The sequence below is a fragment of the Sus scrofa genome, chromosome 14, assembly GCF_054392235.1.
Source record: "Sus scrofa isolate SSC_HxYL_T2T_F1_AM1 chromosome 14, Sscrofa_HxYL_maternal_Yorkshire_Landrace_v2.0, whole genome shotgun sequence".
NCBI lineage: Eukaryota > Metazoa > Chordata > Mammalia > Artiodactyla > Suidae > Sus > Sus scrofa.
The window spans coordinates 109,767,464-109,789,821 of NC_139396.1; the positions used below are offsets into that span (position 1 = coordinate 109,767,464).

General features: G+C 42.4%; 2 protein-coding genes across 5 annotated transcripts in view; one reads left to right on the forward strand and one right to left on the reverse strand.

The window, feature by feature from the left end:
* The window catches only part of WAPL (WAPL cohesin release factor), a 101,168-nt gene extending 85,283 nt beyond the window's left edge, over window positions 1-15,885 (reverse strand). For all 4 annotated transcript variants that reach the window (XR_014827456.1, XR_014827457.1, XM_021073751.2 and 1 more), the window contains exons 1-2: window positions 15,437-15,885; window positions 12,172-12,692 (exon numbers count right to left, since the gene is read on the reverse strand). Coding sequence is in view for 2 of the 4 variants with exons in the window: in XM_021073751.2 (XP_020929410.1) it covers window positions 12,172-12,670 (499 nt within the window). In the remaining 2 variants the exon portion in view is untranslated. The remainder of the gene's footprint in view (window positions 1-12,171; window positions 12,693-15,436) is intronic.
* On the forward strand, window positions 14,127-22,094 carry LOC146396927 (uncharacterized). Its single transcript, XM_084997492.1, has 3 exons — window positions 14,127-14,132; window positions 15,100-15,213; window positions 15,349-22,094. Exons 1-3 carry the CDS (start codon window positions 14,127-14,129, stop codon window positions 16,516-16,518), a joined length of 1,290 nt encoding a protein of 429 aa, XP_084853618.1. The 3' UTR covers window positions 16,519-22,094.
* The last annotated feature ends 264 nt before the right edge of the window (window positions 22,095-22,358 follow it).

Sequence of the window (22,358 nt, forward strand, 5' to 3'; positions counted from 1 at the left end):
AGCAACTTCAAGAGTTCCCCTTGTGGCTCAGTGGTAACAAACCCGATTAGTACCCACGAGGACTCAGGTTCAATTCCTGGCCTTGCTCAGTGGGTTAAGGATCTGGCGTTGCTGTGACCTGTGGTGTAGGTCACAGGCACAGTTAGCATCCAGCATTGCTGTAGCTGTGGCACAGACTGGCAGCTGCAGCTCCTATTTGACCTCTAGCCTGGGAACTTCCATATGCCAGAGGTGTGGCCCTAAAAAAAAGAAAAAAGAAAAGAAAAATAAAGTAACTTCAAAAGAACTATTCAGAGTTCCCTTGTGGCTCAGCAGATTAAGGATCCAACATTGTTAATGCTGTGGCGCAAGTTTGATCCCTGACCAGAGAAATTCCACAGGCCATGGGTGTGGCCAAATAATAATAACTTAAAAAATAAAAGAACTATTCAACTGAACCCACTATACAGAACAGTCAAGTCAACTCAACTTCTCATTCCTCAACAAGAGCCTATGGAGAATCTGTCAATTGCCATTGCCAAGGAGGTTGTTTATTCCCATGGTCTCCCACTCAAGCTGCCCATCTCTGTCCCCCCTTACAGCAGAATAGGGAACACACCCACATAATCTATGCCACTCCTCAATCAGTGGGCCACCCTGACAATTAACTCTTCAAACTAGATACACAGAACCTTGGAGTTACACAAAGACCTTCCAAAACATACACAGGCACAAGTTTTAGCGACGTTTGTTTCTAAATTCCCAACTTCCTCATGTACTCTGGTCCAAAAACTGATCTACCAATCTATCATTCTTCTCCCACATTGCAAATAATGGCAGATCGCTCACCTATCCCCTAATCTTACTATGGTACATTGTTCCTACTCTGGCATGACCTATAAAGAAATAATATGGGAGCTCCTTTCGTGGCTCAGGGGTTAACGAACCCGACTAGCATTCATGAGGACAAGGGTTTGATCCCTGGTCTTGCTCCGTGGGGTTAAGGATCTGGCACTACTGTGAGCTGTGGTGTAGATTGCAGAACTGGCTCTGGAGTTGCTGTGGCTCTGGCGTAGGCCAGCAGCTGTAGCTCCGATTCAACCCCTCACCTGGAAACCTCCATATGCTGCAGGTGCAACCCTAAAAAGACAGAAAGACAAAAACAAAGACAGGATGGCAATTACATTGAGGGTGAGGAAGGGGACCACAAAGAAGAATTTCTTTATGGAGTGGCTAGCACTATTCTATTCCCTGATGTGGGTGGTGGTTACAACAGTGCTGCTCTTGCAAAACATATCTTTCTATTATATTGTGTGATTTTCTGTATCTGTATTTTCTTTTACAATAAAAAGTTTAAAGATATCACTATATGGAGTTCCCGTTGTGGCTCAGCAGAAACACATCTGACTAGCATCCATGAGGATGCAGGTTCCATCCCTGGCCTCGCTCAGGTGGGTTAAGGATCTGGCATTGCCATGAGCTGTGGTATAGGTTGCAGATTTGGCTCAGATCCTGCATTGCTGTGGCTGTGGCGTAAGCCAACAGTACAGCTCCAATTTGACCCCTAGCCTGGGAACCTCCATATGCGGTGGCTGCAGCCCTAAAAAGACAAACGACAAAAAATAAAAAAAATAAAATAAATTAAATTTAAAAATAAAGAGATAAAAGCTAAATAAATATTTTTTAAAATATTTTTTTATGACCAGCAACCCGTACCTAGATACTTACTCGAAGAGGAATGTGGATTTATGCCTACACAAAAACCTAAAAGTAACTGTAAACAGCTTCATTTATTATTTATTTTTTTTTTTTTTTTTGGTCTTTTTGCCTTTTCTAGGGCCGCTTCCGCGGCATATGGAGGTTCCCAGGCTAGGGGTCGAATCGGAGCCGTAGCCACCAGCCTACGCCAGAGCCACAGCAGTGCCGGGTCCTTAACCCGCTGAGCAAGGCCAGGGATCGAACCCGCAACCTCATGGTTCCTAGTCGGATTCATTAACCACTGCGCCACAACGGGAACTCCGAAAACGGCTTCATTTATAATTGCCAAAATCTAAAAACCAAAATGGCCTTTAACTTGTGAGTGGATTGTGGTACATAAATATAATGGAATACTACTCAACAATAACAAAATACTGATACATGCAACAACAGGGAATATCTTAAAAGCATTATGCTAAATGAAAAAAGCCAGACTGAAATTGCTACCTACTGTATGATCCCATATATATATATATATGACATTTTGGAAAAAAACAAAGCTATAGGGACCAAAAAAAAAAAAAATAGATCAGTGGATGCCAGAGTTGGAAATGGAAGAAGGAACTGACTACAAAGGAGCATGAACGAACTTTTGTCATGATGAAAATATTCTCCATCTTGATAATAATTGCAATGATTAGATATTGCACCAGTTATGCTCTATTTTTCCTTCCAGATTCACTCTCCATCCTGATCTCAGCCCCAGAAGGCTGGCCTGTATCAAGGTTTCCTTACCCTCAGGCTTCCATTGGGTTCTATCAATGAGGAGCCTCAGGATAAAGGAGGGAAGGAGCAGACATTTTATTTTCAGATATCTTAACCTCCAGCATCTTCTTTGTGAGGTTCCCCATTCTTAAGAGAAGCATACTGCTCTTCTTAAGGTGGCCTTCTCTACTCAGCTCAAATAATCCCTTGCCCCTGTGAAATTGGGTGACAAAAGCTTCATCTCAGCTAACAAAGAAGATGGGCTTTCCGTAATATTCCTCCCATACCTTTGTAAATATGCTCTGTATAAATAAACACTCCTGGTATGAGCCTGAGGTATGTCACTTGTTTCTAGTTGGGACTTTGATAAATCAAAACGCAAACTTTTAAAATATATGAGGAAAGAGTTCCCACTGTGGCTCACACTAGTATCCATGAGGACGTGGGTTTGATCCATGGCCTTGCTCAGTGGGTTAAGGATCCCAGTTGCTGTGAGCTGTCATGTAGGTCGCAGATGGGGCTTGGATCCCGAATTGCTGTGGGCATGGTGTAGGCCAGCAGCTGCAGCTCCAATTCGACCTCCTAGCCTGGGAACTTCCATGTGCCATGGGTGCAGCCCTAAAAAACAACAACAACAAAAAAAAACTACACAAACACACGCACATGGGGAAAACACATCTTGCCATCTACCTCCTCCTGTATTCAAAATGTACCTGTACTTCTTTCCTATCTCCTAATCCCAACAACCCACTGCCTCCATCATCAGAGTATCCAGGCCTTAGGAATCAGCACACTCACATACACCTGAGGGTCACACCCTCTGCCACTTCCTTGCCCTAAGTGAAACCTGACTAAGGATGCTACTTCTGCAGCCCCTTCTAGTATCTCAGAAAAGAATGGCTTGCAGTCACCCATATGCTGGCTCTCCAGAGCCCTTTATAAACTATTATTACTCACTTCTCTTATGAAAGCCCATTCTTTTGTTGGAGTTCCCATTGTGGCTCGTGGTAACCAATCCAACTAGCATCCATTAGGATGAGGGATCAATCCCTGGCTTAGCTCAGTGGGTTAAGAATCCGGCACTGCCTTGAGCTGTATGGTGTAGGTCACAGACTCAGCTTAGAATCTGAGTGGCTGTGGCTGGCAGCTGCAGCTCCAATTCGACCCCAGCCTGGGAACATCCATATGCCTCAGGTGTGGCCCTAAAAAGCCAAAAAAAAAAAAAAAAAAAAAAAAAAAAAGATTGAATAAATAAACAAAAGCCCATTCTTTTGAGGCTTGTACCACCTATCTAGTCGCCCTCTCATACTCCTCCTATGTGTTATCTAACAACCTCTTATTCTTCATTTAAGGATTTTACAGGAGATTTACAATCTACCCCACCACACCACTTTTGCTATCATTCTGATTTCACCAAATTCCAATCTCCTGACCTCCCAGTTCTGAACCTCCTCTCTGCAACAGGCTTCTACATTCCATTTTAGCCACTAGTTCAGTTTCATCCAGGAACTTACCATGTCCTAAAATGCTTCAATTCTTAAATACTAAAATCATTTTAATCACAACTATCAAACTTGCTTGTTTTGATAATCCTATTTTTTTTTTTGCTTCTTAGGGCCACACCTGTGGCATATGGAGGTTCCCAGGCTAGGGGTCGAATTGGAGCTATAGATGTCGGTGGCCTATGCCACAGCCACAGCCACAGCCACGCCAGATCGGAGCCCCATCTGGGACCTACACCACAGCTCACGGCAATGCCAGATCCTTAAACCCACTGAGTGAGGCCTGGGATCAAACCTATGTCCTCATGGATGCTAGTCAGATTCATTTCCACTGAACCACTACGGAACTCCACAATAATCCTATTCTTGACTTTTATGTAATAAGACTCGGTATACTAACCTCTCTCCCCCTCTTTCTCCTGTCCATCCACACTGTCCAGGTAAAGTTTAAACTGCATAGTCCCTTGGTTCAAATACTCTCTGATCAATAACCTAAATTCTCTTTCTTCTCTATCTGTTCACTCCATATTTTGTCAGACAAAATGCCAATCCAGAATAATTCTCATTATTGTATCCAATATTCTATATTTTGTGCAGGTTCTGGCTATTAAGGCTTAAGGAGAGAGGAAAACACACATACTCAATAGGTGGATCAATGACCACAAGTTTTCAGTGATCAGTGACGTCCAGAAATTCTGCTTTCTCTCTAAACAGCTCCTTCTTTTCCACTTTCTGCAACATATATTTGAACACTTTGTCCCCCCTCCACCAGCCACCACATACCCATCCTTCTTTCTTTCTCTTTTCAGAGATGACCTCTTTTGTCATTTTAAGAAAAAAAAAAGTTTTCATTCATAAACCACCTTATCTTCCATCCTCCCATTAAGCTCACATTTTCGCCCACCTTTCCTCCTAGCCAGGAAAAGCAGAATCCCTTCTTCCAAGACCACTCTCCCCCTGAGCTTTGGGTCCTATGCTCTCTCTCATGCAGTCAAACCTTCCAGAACTCCCCTTCCCTATATATCTCTAACTGCCCCTTTTCTTCTCTCCTTCAAATATCTTTAACAAGTTGTGTACCTGCCACCCCCATTTCCTCACTGTGTACTAGCTGCTCAGACCACTTTTAGCCAAACTGTAAAATCCAATGCCTACTTCGCAGTCCTCATTTTTGTTGACTTTGCAGCAGGCATTCCAATTAGGCATTCCAATTTATTTGATCCTTCATGAAACATTTTTCAGTTGGAGTCCATAAAATATCACTCACTTGATTTTCCTTCAGATGCTCTAGTTGCTTCTACTCAATTACCTAGCTTTTCTTCCCCTTCTCTCCATCCATTAGTATTTCAAGCTGTTCGGTACTTTTTCCTTAAATTCTCTGTAATGACTTTTTATAATCCTCTACTTTCAAATAACATTTATATACTCAATCACAAATTTTTTTTTGTCTTTTTTAGGGCTGCACTCGCGGCATATGGAGGTTCCCAGGCTAGGGGTCAAATCGGAGCTGTAGCTGCTGGCCTACACCACAGCCACAACACCACCAGATCCTTAACCCACTGAGCAAAGCCAGGGATCAAACCTGTGTTCTCATGGAAACTAGTCAGCTTAGTTTCCGCTGAGCCAGGACAGGAACTCCCTGAATCACAAACTTATCATCTCCAACCAAGACACACCTAAGTTCCATACCAGCAGATCCTGCTGCCTCATGAACATAACTCCCATATATCACAAACTCAATGTGTCCAAAACTGAACTCATGAACTTTCCCTTATCTCAATGATACTATTATCCACTCAGCTGCTGACATCAGACACCTGGGATTCATTCTCCATGTCTCCTCCTTCCTTATAGCCCATGTCACAAAGCTCTACCACTTCTATCTTTTCTCAGTGCACCAGGTCTCAAGTTAAATGTCAGTCTGCCACCATGCCTCATTCACTCAAACCAGGCAAAGTAACCCATTATATATTCTCACAGCAGCCTATATTTTTCTGTCAGTTTTCTACATACTTGTTTGTATTCAATTTTGGTCTTATTTTTATTCAATCCATCTTGCCCACTAGAATATGAAAAGGAAAGGTCTTGTTTATGGACATGCATCCAACACCCAGCATACAGAAGACACTGAAATTATAGCTGGATGGTTGGAAGGAAAGCATCCGCACAACCACCTATGAAAAATTCATCCTCTACCAACCAGGGGTCTGGAAAAGTTGAGGACTATTTCCTAGAGTCAGGAGCTGAACCGTAAAAATATATGATGTATTTTTACATGTGCTCTAAATTCTAAGAATACAGAATACATGTGGAAATAATCTGAAAAGCAACAGGCATTATACAAATGTGTTGCCATTGTTTCAGAAATAGTTATTTATCATGACCAGCCCAAGTCAAAAGTTTCAACCCTACCTAGGGGACAAAGACCATGCTTATAATTTTCTTGTACTAGCCCATAGCTGGCATTCAGCCTGGATCTGAGGAGAAACTTGTTAGTCGTTACCTGCATTTGTGTTACTGCTCAAGCCTTGAGAATGAACCTCCTTTTATTAAAATATATTTCACAAGAAATTAAAGTTCTACTTTAAGACAAAATGTACTTACTTGAAATTACACTGTCTCTTTCAGAATTTGCATATTAAATTTCCACTTGTATACAGAACAAAAAATTAGCAAGTAGAAGATAATTAACAATAAAAATAAGGTCAGTTCTCTTCATTAAGTATTATAAGTAAGTAGTCTGACCACCATTCTTATTAAAAAGAAAATTATTTAAACAGAGGGGAGAAGTAATCTTTAATTTGTTTCTCACCAGTTACCTCCAAACTCACTGTATAGTGTCAGTCTGTTATTTTAAATTTAAGGCCTCACATATGACAAAATTAAGTTCACACATATCAGAATACACCAGCACAGTATGAAAAGAACTCTGAATGTTTCTCAGATGTTCCACTTAATAGTTCAAGTTATTTAACCTCCCTGAACTATACTTTACCCCCTACAAAATGGGAATAAAGCCTGTAATAAACAGGTGTGATTAAGGATCAACTGATATATAAAGGGCTTAGCACAAAGTAATAATAGGCATCTTATCCTCCTCTCTTAGAAGAAGGTGATTTTAGGTATGACAAGTATATTCTATATGACAAATACATACAATATCTAAATGAAGACAGGTAACTCTTACTGGTACTATACCTGCAAAATTCTTTAATAATCCTCATTAATCACCTTACTTTATCCAATGAGTAGATGACAATCTCCTCTCAGGTCACAGGTTCCTGGCCTATTTTAAGCTTTCAGGAATAGAAGAATTTATTTCCCTTTCTTAAAACCACCGTCAGTTCTAAATCAAAGTTCCTAATTTCCTGACAATAACATTCTCATAACATATACAAATACTCATTACAGCTTTAAGCAAATGGGAAAAAAATTATTGGCTACAAAAACAGTCATGCAAATTAAGAGCCTATGCCATTTTATCTCAATATTTGGCAGGATGTGTAGATTGAATTCCAGCTGGCTAGCACAGAAAGTGTGCCAAATAGAGTCTTTGCACACTTTTATTCTAGAGTCCAGATTAAAAATCTATAGCAGAAAGCACAAAGATGGAAAACAGAAGTAGGTGCATATAAACGGCATGAGAAGCCCTCTTTCAGCCCTAATGCACATAACTCTGGATTCCAAACTTTGTAAGAATACTAAGATCTCTCAAAAGACCAAACTTTTATCTCTTGCTAAAAGTTTTTTTTTTTTAAGTGTTTCACTTGTTTGAGAATTCCCTGGCTTTAATGACAACTGCAACTAAAGTATCTATAGGTAAAATAATAAATCTTGAATCTGCTTTAAAATAATTTAGGAGGGGAGTTCTCATCCTAGCTCAGCGGTTAGCAAAACTGACTAGCATCCATGAGGACACAGGTTCCATCCCTGGCCTCACTCAGTGGGTTAAGGATCCGGCATTGGCGTAGGCTGTGGTATAGGTCGCAGGAGTGGCTAGCATCTGGTGGTGTTGTGGCTCTGGTGTAGACAAGCGGCTACAGCTCCGACTGGACCCCTAGCCTGGGAACCTCCATATGCCACAAGTACAGCCCTAAAAGATAAAAAGACCAAAAAATAATAACAATAATAGAAATAAATAAAATAATCCAGGAGGTAGAGGACAGGAGGTGGAGAAAGTAGTATGTACGATAGAACAAGATTTGCATATAACAACTGTTGAAGCTAGAACACAGGCACACAAGAGCCTTTTAAGATTTCTATTTTTGTGTGTCTCAAAGTTCCACAGTAAAAAGTGGGGGGTTTTTTCGTGTTTTTGTTTTTTGTCTTTTTGTTTTTTTTGTCTTGCTATTTCTTTGGGCCGCTCCCGCGGCATATGGAGGTTCCCAGGCTAGGGGGTCCAATCGGAGCTGTAGCCACCCGCCTACACCAGAGCCACAGCAACGAGGGATCTGCAACCTACACCACAGCTCACCACAATGCCGGATCGTTAACCCACTGAGCAAGGGCAGGGACCCAACCCTCAACCTCATCGTTCCTAGTAGGATTCGTTAACCACTGCGCCATGACGGGAACTCCCTGGTTTTTTTAATTAAGGTTAGGATGTTTTTGCACCTCAATCCTTCCCTGCAGTTCTCATTCAGTTTGTAATCTTGCTTCTGGTTCCCTTACCCATCAAGCATCCATTCGGCAACCATTATGTTTTATCATGACCTCATTCCGGGTTTCCTCTTCAAATAAGCCACTTTTTAAAAAAAAAACAAACTTTTTAGGGTCACTTGTTTAGGGTCACCCAAGACATATAGAAGTTCCCAGGGTAGGGGTCAAAAGGGAGCTGCAGCTGCCAGGCCTACGCCACAGCCACAGCAATGCCAGGTCCGAGCCACGTCTGCAACCTACACCATTGCTCACGGCAATACCAGATCCTTGACCCACTGAGCAAGGCTAGGGATCGAACCCGCCTCCTCATGGATATTAGTTGGGTTCGTTTCCACTATGCCATAACAGGAACTCCAAATAAGCCCCAATTTTATTTTATTTTATTTTATTTTTTTCCCTTTTTGTCTTTTTGCCTTTTCCATGGCCGCTCTGGTGGCGCATGGAGGTTCCCAGGCTAGGGGTCAAATTGGAGCTGTAGCCACCGGCCTACACCAGATCCACAGCAAGGCAGGATCTGAGCCGCGTCTGCAATCTACACCACAGTTCACTACAACGCTGGATCCTTAACCCATTGAGCAAGGCCAGGGATCAAACCCGCAACCTCATGGTTCCTAGTCGGATTCGTTAACCACTGAGCCACGATGGGAACTCCAAAGCCCCAATTTTAAAAAGCATTATCTGGCATAAAATATTTAAAACAAGTAATTTTAACAGTACCTAAAAATTAATCATATATTCCCCTATAGAGATCCACTTTAAAACTTAACACCAGAACAAATGATGGGCCCTTTTTCACTGATGTGACATAATTCTACAGCAAAAAAAAAATGGTCTGAATGAACAGGAACATTCCACAGGAAGGATACTAAAGAACCTAACTGGTGCACTTTGAACAAAAATGATCATAAAATTTCTCACAAGTTCTTAAAATGCCTGAACATAATCTGCAAAGGATTTCTAAGACCTAAGAGAGTGTACATGTACTTTTATCTGAAATCCAAAATTTTATTCTCAAAAGACCTCTAATTCAAAAAAGGTTTAGGAACCACTTTAGATTTATAGAGACCCCTTTTATCAAAACCTTAGGTTTGAATTTCTAAACTTCAACTAAAATCACGCTTTCTGAATGACAGTAAAGGCACTGACAATCTGACAGACATAATGCATGGAAATGCCCAAATTTTAGAGAGGCAAGGAAAGGTCAAAAGGTACAGAAGTACTCCCAGAACTATAACCAACTTATAAACATACAAACTTAAAAAGGTTTAAAGGAACAACTAACTTACACATGTTAGGGATAGGACAAGACCATGAGAATTAAAAGTACTCCCTCAAAGTTCCCTTGTCTTTCAGCGAGCTACCAGAGTTGCTGCAGCTCTGGATGGGCCAAGGGAGAGGACAAAGTTAGAAATATTCAGTGTCACACCATTCCCTTCCTACTAAGGATGCCCTGTGAAGAAAGAAGGAAGAGGAACAAGATGTTCTTGAACATATATTTTTCTGTATTTTAGTATAAATTTTCCCACCCCAAACCCATCAAAATAGTTTGTACACTTGGTCAGGCCACAGTATCAGCACCAGAATCACGATTTAGCTACATGAGACTGGGAAGCTAATATCTCTTTTCTACAGAAAATTGTTTCCAGTTCCCACTGAACAACTTCAAATAGCAGTTTGGACATGTACAGATGTAACATCAGCAAAGCTATATAAGCAATTGCTGCCTAAAAATATTTTACTTCCTAGTTCCTGTTCCCCCTCTACTTAAAATTTATCCTATTGATATCCTCTGCCTGCCAATGATGCCCCTCTATTCTCCAAAGATAGCACTTGAGGAAGCTTTTGTCTATGTGCCTTGACCAATTTCACCACCTCCCCCAGCCTCATCTTCCCTCCTCCAGGCTATCTGCCCCACACGGAGGATTAGAACACTAGATAAACTGACAGAGAACATTCTCAGAGCCTAACACAGCAGAGGACACAGAGCAGGCACTCAACATTTTGAAAACTCAATAAATGAATCTCATTCCAATTCTGCCACTACTCAACCTTGAACAGTTACTTAACCTCTTTGAGTCTCATCTATAAAACAAGAGGAACGGAGTTAAAATTTCTTTTGGCTTAGCAGTTCTATGATTAGAATACATTTTTAGGAGCTGATCTGAGAAATAGCTTTCATACTGTTTTTTAATGAAAATTTAACCTAACCTTAAGTTATGGACAATGCTTCAGGAGAAATACGGGCAAAGGATAAGAACAGCCAAATCAGAATTAACCAGGAGGATCAAGGGAATGACAGGAACAGCTGGTTCATCCTCTCATCCAAGGGTAAAAAAGAGAGTGAAAAATGTTCAGCATTTTTAGTGAAGCTATGCAAGGCAAAGTCTTGTATTATACTGTTTGAGGAGCCTTATATTAAGCCCCCAGAGGACAAATTCTTCTCAAGTATTCAAAACTAGGTAAGTTTAGTCTTTACCTTTTTTTTTTTTTTTTTTTTTAATGGCCACACCTGTGGCATAAGGGATTTCCCAGGCTACGGACTGAATCAGAGCTGAATCTGCCAGACTACACCACAGACATAGCAACTGGGGATCCGAGTTGCATCTGCGACCTACACCTCAGCTTGTGGCAACGCCGAACCTTAACCCACTGAGGGATTGAACCCACATCCTCATGGATACTAGTGGGGTTCGTTACCACTGAGCCACAATGGGAATTCCTGTCTTTACCTCTTTTAAAAATGTAAGTTCTTTATAACCTTTTATTATTGCTAAATTTTGCCAGGAAGTAAAGAACTAAGGTTTGTTTTTGACTACAGTGCCATCCTTGTCCTATTGCTGATAAGGCACACATGCTGCTGTCTACCCTGCCGTCTAGTAGCTAAGCTCTTCTGTCTAGTCTTTTAGTTGACTGCACATTTTACCACTTATTGTTAAGTGTTAAATCCTTAAAATGAGTTACAGGTACAACTGATAAAATACATTGTTTAGGAACAAACACTAGATGCCAGATTTACAAATTGACATTTTAAAAACACTAGTTCTGTGGACAAAAATCTCTTAATACAAGTTGCTGCTGGCACCAAAGAGACCCCAAACTAATCTGAATTTGCATCAAGTTTAATTCTTCAACACTTCTTCTCCATACCTCCTTAATCTTTCTACTTTGGGAAGAAAGTCTAACACTTCTAAACCTAATCCTCATAGTAAATGCTCATCTTGTTTCCATTATCAGTAACTATCCAAATCCTCCACAGTAATAGAAATGAGATAGTGTGCAATTCTAACACAACAAAAAGAATGTTTCTTATTGAAACTGGAGTTAAGAATTAATGAAAGACCATCCCTGAAATGTACTTAGTCTAGAAACATTAATATCCAAGTTGTTTACATAAAATTTCAACCCCCGCTTGGTTTAATTTCTTAAATCTCTTCTACAAAATTATCTTTGGTCCCCATCAATTATAAATGCAGAAAGAAAACCCAAGAGGTGTAATATTTCAGAATTTAAAACAGGCATTTAAATGGTTTACACAAAGTTCTGGCTCAGAATAAAGAAAATCAAAACTTACCTGAAGTCATCAATTTAGCACAGCTACTTCTGCTTGCACCATCTTCTAAGACACGGTTTGTGCTTTTTTCTTTCCCAAGCAAAGTATCCTCCAAACGTAAGCATTTATCAGATACAACACTGTCTTCACCCATCACCTGACTAATTTTGCTATTAGCTTCAAGTACAGAAGTGACATCTTCCAGCTGAGCAGCTTCACTAGATTCTGAATAAGAGGAACCCTTACCCTGGGCTAAATTCTTTGAAGAAACTGGGAGAGACTCATCATCACTATCAAATCCAAAAGGATCTCCAGTATTTTCTTCTTCCATCTTAGGTTTCTTCGGAACTTCTTGGATATCTGGTTTGAAATTGGGCCTCTTCTGTCCTAATTTAGCCATAAATGTGGTCTCTCCCCATTTTGTGCTAAGGGTGGTCCGTTTGTTGGAAAAGACTTCATCAAACTTTGAACTGCCATTTCCTCCTTTCCTACTGTATGTTTTCCCAAATCTGGATGTCATTTTGACACCTGTTTCATATTCTCTGTGGGAAAAAAGGAAGAAAATATACAATCAACAAATATTTGACAAGTATTAATATTGAATGTAAAAATAAGAACATAAGGATGCCCTCCATGCGGCTCTTCAACATTCAAGATACAGCTTTTTTAAAATGGTTAAATAAATGTGGGGAGGGAATATAGAGAGGCTAATTTTTTATTCTACATACTTCTGCCATTTTTTTTACAGTGAGTACATATCCATATGATACTTTCAGAATAAGAAAGTGTAACAACTAACCAACTTATAATACAGCATTCACAAAACCAACTTAGAGTGGAACATCAATTTTTTTTAGTTTCAAATGAGTCTACTTACTATTCTCATCACTTTTACCATAAAAAAATAATCTAAATGGGCCAATTACTCTTAATATATAAAATCTTAAGCACAAAATGTGAATTTTTTCAGGATCTTAAAAATGTCAAATAATTAACTAAACACAGTTCTTTGAAATTTCACAGCACTTATGAGAAAGGGGGGGAAAGTCAAAAAAATGGTGCTATTTTCTCACATATAAGAACCTGCAGCTTTTAACCCAACCTCAAAGATACTAATTTTTGTTCTAAAGCAATATGAACTGTGACTTGAAAAATATTCCTTTCTTGGTCATCTCCCTAAATCCAAGAAACCATACTTACTCTATCTTCCTTGTCCCTATAGTCCTGTGCTCATTTACTGAGCTAGGTTTTCTAGAGCTAGTGAACTCCAGCACATTACACCGACTGGTCTCCGGATTACTGCATGAAGCAATGCAAACATATAACTATTTTCCTCTTTGCTTTAAGAAAGGATAAACTGATTCATCTGATTTATCTACATAATAAGTACTAGGACAAAAAAAAATTTCAGAACAGTATATCAAGAGTCAAACATTTAAAAAACAAGCTACTTTTTAAACACTATCAATCTTTATCCATTTCTCACACTGTGACCTAAAGTTTAAATATCAATAAATTAAATACAAACAGAAAAAAATGAACAATTGCCTACGCACTTGAAAAAAAAGGCAAACTCTGAAATTTACAGTATGACTGGAATGATATTTTGACCTATATTTTTGAATGTTTTTTATCCATACTTTACATGGTTCCCCTTCTTAAATTCTGGCAATTTATAGGGAATCACTATAAACTTAGTTTATATTCCCCTCTCATATTTCAGTGAGAAGCTAATTCTAATAGGATAAAATAACAATTTAGTCATCACTCACATCTTCTTTAAAAGAAAATGGTTTGTAATTTGTTCGAAGACCTTTCAATATGTCACAAAACTTTTTCCTGAGGGAGATCTATTTCCCTTCCTACTGTACATTTAAACTAAAGATTTTTGTCTTTCTTGTTAAGTACATCCTAAAAAACTAAGAATATTTGGCAGCTACCAGAAGACAAAATAAATCATTTCTTTTCATTCCTCCATGAAGGTAAAGCCCTGATCTACAGACCTATATTTACATATACACCAACAAAGTTGAAATGTTTTGGATACACTAACATGGTAATCACCTAAAAATGCTGACTAAAGGCCAAACCAAAAATCTAGACTTGGGCTATTTTAGGCCCACACCAGAAAAACTCATGGTAAAAATGGTCCTAGAACCACAAAGCATTCACTGTTGCAAGTTGAAAGTCTGCAACGAATATTTGATTAAGAAATTAATTATTTTAAGCAGTAAGAAAATCATGCTTACGTTTTTTTAAAATAACCCATGTCTTTGACAAGTATATACTGAAATACTGATGCAATAATGTCAGTGATTCTCTAACTTTAAGAGGTGTGGAATGGAAAGTGCACAGATGAGTTGAGAGTTAATAACTTGATTCTGAAAGATGACTATATGGGAGTTCACTACCTAACACTCCCTACTTTTGACTGTCTTTCCAATTTTCTATCTTTCTTTTAAAAGTCACTAGACAAACTATTGTGATTGCATTATCTAAGCCTAGTGTATAAAGTACGTACAAATTCAAAATAAGTAGGTAGACATAGGTGACATTACATTTTAAGTATATTTCAAGAACACAGGCTATCTTGCTGAAGCTTCAAACTCCAAAGACTACCCTAACCAAAAAGGAAAAAATGATTCACAATTAGGTCTTCGCAGTCTTTGGGCCTTTACCTCACTCAGCCCAAAGCCAGGTCGAATTTTCAGGGAAGTGCGCTGCGAATAAAAAGTCCTCACACTTAACCCCCATTGAAATCCAGCGTCTTTCAGATCTCCAAGGATTTAGAGGCTTCCAAGAAGGAATGAAAGAAGGAAAAGCCAAACCTCACGAACCAGAAACCCTCACCTGGGGGCGGCGGAGCAATAGAAGGTGGCGGGGAGAGGCGCCCCCCCGCTCCCGCCGGAGGCTCACGCAACTTTTCTCCTCCCCACCCCCACCTCCCAGGAAAGGGACGTTGCTTCTGACGCCCCGGAAGCCTCTGCCACCGAATCCCCAGGGCAGCTGAAGGCCTCAGTGGCGGCCAGGGGCGGAGGAAGAGACGGCAAAAGATTCAGGCCCGTAACCAACACACTTGACCGCGCCTGGGGAGGGAAGTAAATCAGCCATCGCCCAAAAAGAACTCAGAATAAAGGAAAAAAGAGTTCTTCAGATCGTTCCGCTGCCCAACTTCCTCAGAGGCCGGGTGGGTGACAGAGAGACTTCCATCACCCCCTCCAACACCCCTGCCTCCCCCACCCTCGACAAGCTCTGGGCCTAGGCAGCCGCCCGAGACCTTACTTACCCTCGGCGCCTGGCGGGTGCTTTAGCCTCGGGCCGCCTCCGCCTCTCCGGCTCCCAACGGCCCACGGGCGGGCGGCGGAGCCCCGCGCGGGAGAACGGGGCTGGCTGGTGCGTGAAGAGAAGCAAGGAGCTCCGCCACCGTCAGAACCCGCGACTCCGCTCTCGGTAAATAGGAAACCGGTGGAGGGGGGGAGGAGCGGCGGCACCGCAACTTCCCTCCCCGCCTCGAGCGCCGCCGGCCGGGCCCGGACTAGGCCTCCCTGGCCACCGCCGGAGCTGGTACCAGAGCCCGCTACGTGCCCCCGATGGGCCGCCGCCGCCTCCTGCGCCGCCGCTTCCGTCGGTGAATGGTCAGCGCTGGAGTTTGAACAGGGCCCTGAACCATCTCAACGCCATTTGCGCTCCCGGCCCCCACCTCCTTCCTCCAACAGCCGCTCGCTCCGTCACTCCGCTTCCCACAGGCCCCGCGCGGCCGCCCGACCCCGCAGCCAATTGCGCGGCGGCTTACTCAAACCGCCGCGCAGGCGCCGCGCCCCGCATGCTCCGGCGCCCGCCATTGGCCCGGCCGCGGGGCCCGACGGGAGTTGTAGTCCAGGTCCGCGAGGTCGCGGGGCTGAGAGCCCGGCGCAAGAGCGGGCTGCCGAAGGAGCGGCTGTGGCGGACCTCGGCTGCCCCGGCTCGGTAGCCAGTTTGAGCTCCCATCCCCGCTGGGAGACGCAGATGCCGCGGGGGAGGGCCGACTGCGCAGTGCAGGCAGCTGTGTCAATCGTTTCCCCTCCAGGGACTCGCCGGTGTCTGGGGACGGTGGGTTGTGCAGCTGCGCCGGGCCTACTGGGGCCGCCGCCTGGGAGCCAGGAGGCGGGAGCTCGCGGTTCCCAGCGGTCTTTGACCGGTCTGGCCGGTGCTGGCCCGGCGCAGGTAATGACGGCGGGAACCGGGAGGCCTGAGGCGCTGGGCGCCCAATGGCCGCGGCCGGGAGCGATGTCGGCACGGCTCTTAAATGCGTCCTCTATGTCCCCTTCGCCTTTCGTAGTTCTTTCTCCCTTGATCCGTCCGGAACCCGTTAAAAGGGACTCCTTGTAGGGCGTGATGACGGTAGTGTGGTTAGGTTAAGGAGAGGGGAAAAAACGGAATACTAAAGTTTTGACATAAAATGATCTGGTGTCTGGGATTTATTTTAAAATAACTCCTACAAAAACTGAGGAAGAGAGAATAAAACAAGCCCGGTGGGGTGTTTTTCATTGCCAATGCTGTGTTATACACGACTCACTCCGGTGTCTCTACAGAGCTGTATGTCTGAAATTTTCCAAAATAAAAAAAATTAATGAACGAGTGATTATCTCTGGGAAGGACAGCAAGGTTAGAGATGATGAGAGAGAAGAGTATTTATTTTTCGCTATACACCATTTTGTGCTGTTCGAACTGGAGGTTTTTTGTGTTTCACTGTATTACCTATTCGGAAAATTGGTAAATTTTAGGTTTGGTTCTCTCTCCTTCCTCTCTCTCTCTCTCTCTCTCTCTCTCTCTCTCTCTCTCTCTCTCTCGGGCTGCGGTGGGAAAACAACAGTCGAATGAGTAGCGTAATAGGTTCCTCCTAGGAGGGGTGCACGATTCTTGGGGCTGTGATGGCCCTGCTGTTCGGTGGGCCACGAGTAGAGATCCACTTGGGAAATTAGAGAACTGCTAATTGCTTTCTGCGAAAAGACCCGCCCAACTTCCACAAAAGGATAATATGCTTTGCATGCACGCAGAAGTTACCAGAGTCTTCCAATGTTTTCTGGAAACTCCAAAAAAAGAAAAAAAAATAGTTTGGACATTCTGTAGCCCTTCGCAGCAGAAACTTAAGGTGGATTTTAGCATGTTTGCAAGTACAGCGGCTTGCAAAATCTGTATGCTGACATTTACAATTTCCCAAATATATCAATAGCTGATTGTTTCAAAAGCACCTCTTCAGTAGCTTATTTCAGTGGAAGTTTTAACAGGTCTGTGTATTCCATGGCATATTTTTATTTGGGTCAGTTTTGTCTTTTTTAAAAATTGGCATAGGATCTTGTTTTATCGGTTTGTTTGAAGACTGCCGGCAGAGGTGCAAGCTGCACTTACTATAATTATTTAGATGACATGGTGGCGGGTGCTAATTAAGGGGTAATTATCATCAGAGGCAGAGGCTAAGATCAAAAAGCTGAAAGTGGTGGGGAGACAATTGCAGGATCTTTCCGTAAAAGAGTGCTGTGAACCTTCCAGGACCAAATGATGCCCTCACACAGCTCGTTATGCCCTAGCCTGGCTGGTGCTGGGCACTTAGTTGGGTCAGTGACTCTGCATAAAGCTAAAGTGGAAAAGTTGAATTTTTAAAGAAATAGCTAGTCCCTGGAACTCCTTTTGGGGGCTTTTTGTATTACTTGTTGTGTTAAGTAATGGCACTTAATGTAAAATCTCAGTACTCAAAAGAGTGACCACCCAGCCAGCAGCATAGTCAGAACCTGGAAGCTTGTTGAGAAATGCAAGAATCCGTGACCACAACTCAAATCCCATAAAACAGAATTTGCACTTTTTTTTTTCTTCTTTTTATGGCCGCACATGGAAGTCCCCAGACTAATGGTCTCATCGGAGCTGTGGCTTGGTCCTATACCACAGCCACAGCAATACCAAATCCAAGCCACATCTGCGACCTACTCCTTGGCTTGTGGCAACGCTAGATCCTTAACCAACTGAGGGAGGCCAGGAATCAAACCCACATCCTCAACTTAGGGTCATTAACCCACTGAGCCACAATGGGAACTCCAGAATCTGCACTTTTAACAGGATTTCCCCCAGGTGATTGGTCCACACATTAAAGTACTATTTTATATTTATTTATTTGTTTGTTTTGGGGGGGTTGTTTTGTTCTGCTTTTTAGGGCTGCATGTGCAGCATATGGAAATTCCCAGGCTAGGGGTTGAATCAGAGCTACAGCTGCCAGCCTATGCCACAGCCACAGCAAGGCAGGATCCTTAATCCACTGGCGAGGCCAGGGATCAAAACTGTATCCTCATGAATGCTAGTCAGATTCATTTCCACTGAGCCACGACGGGAACTACCTTTATAGACTTTTTTTTTTGGCCACCCCCACAGCATGAACTAAAACACTTTCTTGAATCTGGTACATGATTGAAAAATAAAAATTTTATGTGTGTGTGTTTGGGCTGTGGAAGCTTAGTATATGAATACAGGAGAGAACTGTGCTAGGGCTCTCCACCCTCATGTGTCCTACACTAAGGACAGGTGAAAAGCCTGCCCAATCCAGGGCCCCTCCTGGAGGAAGTTCATGTTCTGGACATGCAGGCTGTACCACCACCTTTACTCTGTACCTCCCTGGTTCCACTAAGGCATACAGATGCTCTGAAGGCATCCCATCCTATCCCATTACCTTGCCATGGCCCTGAGTTCCTACACCACAGTGAACAAACTAGATTTCAGTGTGGATAACATCAGCAAGCTGTTTTATTTTTACTTTATTGGTTTTGTTTTGTTAGTTCCTTCAGCTTATATTCCACCACCTGCCCATTCTCCATCCCCACCCCGTCAGATTGGTTCACTTCATTTGAATCTGTTCACACACCCACCAGGTAGCCTATAGGTGCTTTTTTCTCTGATAGACTGTGTATATGCAAGCTCTCAGATGTCTGATTTTTTTTTTCTACTAAGTCTCATATTTATGCCAGAAACTCAAATCAGTCTGAGGCAAGCAAGTACCCTTTGATGCTGCAGGCTCCCCTCTTGTATACTACCTAGAAGAGGACAAAATCCCCACTACCTAGAGTTCCAGCTAAAAAAAGAAAATCCCGCAAAGAAACCTAAAAAGAACCTATTCTGCCACTGTGCCTTTGTTTTAGCCTGGGAATGGGAACTGTGAAAACTAGAGTTACTACAGGGAGCCACAGACTTACTTGGCTGTTGTTGAGTGGCAGGCTCTCCAGGGGACTAGGAAGGCTACAGCTGAGAAGGTGCAAGCCAGGTGGGGTAGGAAGGGTCTGCTGTGTCTCCCCAATCCAGCCAGGGACCCACTTCTCTGTGCATGGCCTGCTGTTGCATGGGACACAGCCTCACACATCTCACTCCACTAGCTATGGCCTTGACCCTGCCAGGAGCCCACTTCACCCTCAATGTCCCAGAATCTAAAATGGGTCCAAGAATTTTCTCTCCTTTGCTTGCCTCTCAATCAAACATGATGATGCCTCCAAACTGCTGAAATAAACAAAACCTTGAAAACCAAAAAAATTATAGTTGCAAAATAGAGCTGTGCAATCTTTTTCTGATAACATGCATGAAGTGTATTACAATTTACAGAATTCAGTTCAGAGAACTAGAGGTCAGAAATAACCACATTGGCTAGAGGAAGTTTTTTCCTCTTCATAGAATGTGAACTAAAATTACAAGTTGTACACTTAACGTTGTAGCGGTTATGTTACAATGCCCTATAAGATGTAAGCCAGGCCCTGCCTTTATCTCTCCGATACTCCCCAACTCTTCTCTCTGTTCCACCCATGCTGGGCTGATAGGACTTTTCAACTAATCTCTCCCTGACCGGCTGGGGGGCTCGGGCAGGGGGTGGGGGTTAGCTGTACTCACAGTATGCGGAAGTTCTGAGGCCAGGAATCAAACCCCACCACAGCTGTAAGCAGAGCTATAGCAGTGACAATGCCAGGTCCTCAACCACCTGAGCCATGAGGGAACTCCCTGACCAGGTGTTTTAAATTATAACATGCCCACTGTCAAATGCTCACTAGTCCCCCTTTATTTTTCTTCAGGACATTTATTTCCTCATCCAACTTGTCATACTTTCAAAAGTTTATCTTCCCTATGAGGACAGGAATTTTTGCCCATCTTGTTTTCTGCTGTACCTCTAGCACCTAGAAGAGTATGTGGCAAACAGTAGGTGCTCAATAAATATTTGTTGAATAAATATCCCTATTTTTTTCATGTAAAATTATATCCGGAAAGGAAAGTGACTTGATATTAACAACTTCACATAACCTTCAGTTGCATAAGTTGTTAGCTTAGTTTTCCTAAGGGGTAGGCAGTGCTTTCTGGATCTACCTTTTGTTCTTTCTTCGGATAGATTTTCATCCTGAGAATTGAGACAATGAATACTGCTATAATCCCAATTACCTTGTTTTCTGGGATAATTGGAATACGTTCTCTGGAGATGGTGACATCCTTTGGGGAATAAATTGCCATCTAGGTAATTGAAAGAGAAAGCAAAGGAAATTTCCTGGGGACAGATTTCCTGACAAGGATTGGTACCCAGCCACCCCTAAAGGTCTGGCTACCTGACCCTTGTCTAGAAACAGCCTTCTCCCCAGAGTCCTCACCCCTAATGCTCTAAGATACCCCTCCCCCTCAACAGAAATCCTCCAGGGGCTTCACATTACCAAGACTAAAATCCAAAGTCTTTACCATGGCCTACAAGGTCATGATCTAGCCCCTGACTTCTCCCATCCCTTCCCACTTTGCCAAGCCTACCTCTGTATACACCTAGAACCTGTCAAACCAGCTCCTACCTCAGGGCCTTTGTACTGCCATTCCCTCCACTTATCCTGGAGATAAGCACACAACGCCTGCCTTTTTCCCGTCTTCACTCCAGTGTCTCCTCAATAGTGCCTACCCTGACCATGGGTTATCTATGTTAAACCCCTCACCCTGCCATCCCTGCCCCCCATATCCCTATTCATCATCATGTTTGTTTTACATATTAACTTGTTTATTTCTTTCCCTACATTAGAATATAAAGGCCAGGGATGGTTGATTTGCTCACTGTTCTATGCCCAGCACACCTAGAGTATTTGTGGACTGAATACCCTGTAAATTTGTTTAACCTTTTATATCTTTACTAATTTGTGTGTGTGGGTGTTTAACTTATCAATAATAGCAAAAGGTACATTGAAACTTCCCCAGGAAGAGCAATTTTGTCAATTTCTCCCTACAATTTTTGTTTTTATATTTTAAGAACATTTTATTGGGCACATAAAAGTTTAGCATTGTTATAATTTCCTGATGGTGCTGAAAGCTTTGTAAGTAATATGACAGATGAATTGCAAAAATTGCCTGTATTTTCCATGCCTCCCTGTACATACACCTCTTGCAATGTGACTTGCTGCTCCTCCCAGAATCTGTGCTGGCCTTGTAACTTGCATCTGCCAAAAGAATGTGGCAGAAGTGATATATAGTTCCAAGCTTTCAGAAACCTTGAATGCTTCCACATTCTCTCTCGGATCCCTGCCTCTACCATGAGAACAGGCCTGGGCTAGCCTGCTGGAGGATGAGAAGCCACATGAAAAGAGCTGAGGTCATCCTACACCATTATAGCCAGCAGACCCCAAACAGGCAAGCCCAGCCAGGATCAGCATAGCCACCCACCTGACCTACTGCTACTCAAAGATGCATGTGTGAGCCCACCTGGGACCAGAAGAACTGTCCAGCAGACTTGTAGGCCCGTGAGCAATAACTAGCTATTATGTTAAGCCTCTGAATTTTGAAGTGGTTTGTTATACATTATTGTGGCAATAGATAATTGATGGTTCATGTCTCTTCATTTGGGTCTTTCCTGACTACCCAGGCAATCTAAATCAGCTTTCCTGTCTATATAATAAAGTGTATTATTTTCTCAATAACACCCATCACTCTCTAAAATGATTTGTTTACTTCTTTATGGTCTTCCACACTAGACTCTCGGTAGTGTGGTGTCAAGGAACTTTTTTTTTCTTTTGAGAATATATTAAGTTATAAAATCTTGAATAACTGTTATTTAAAAAACTCAAACTGAAAGAAAAAAAAATCTATCCTGCCTTGTCCAGCTGTGTGTCCACTGAGTACTGGAAATGTAGCAAGGCCAACCCGAGATATCCTGGAAATACAAAATACTGGGTTTCGAAGGCTTAGTA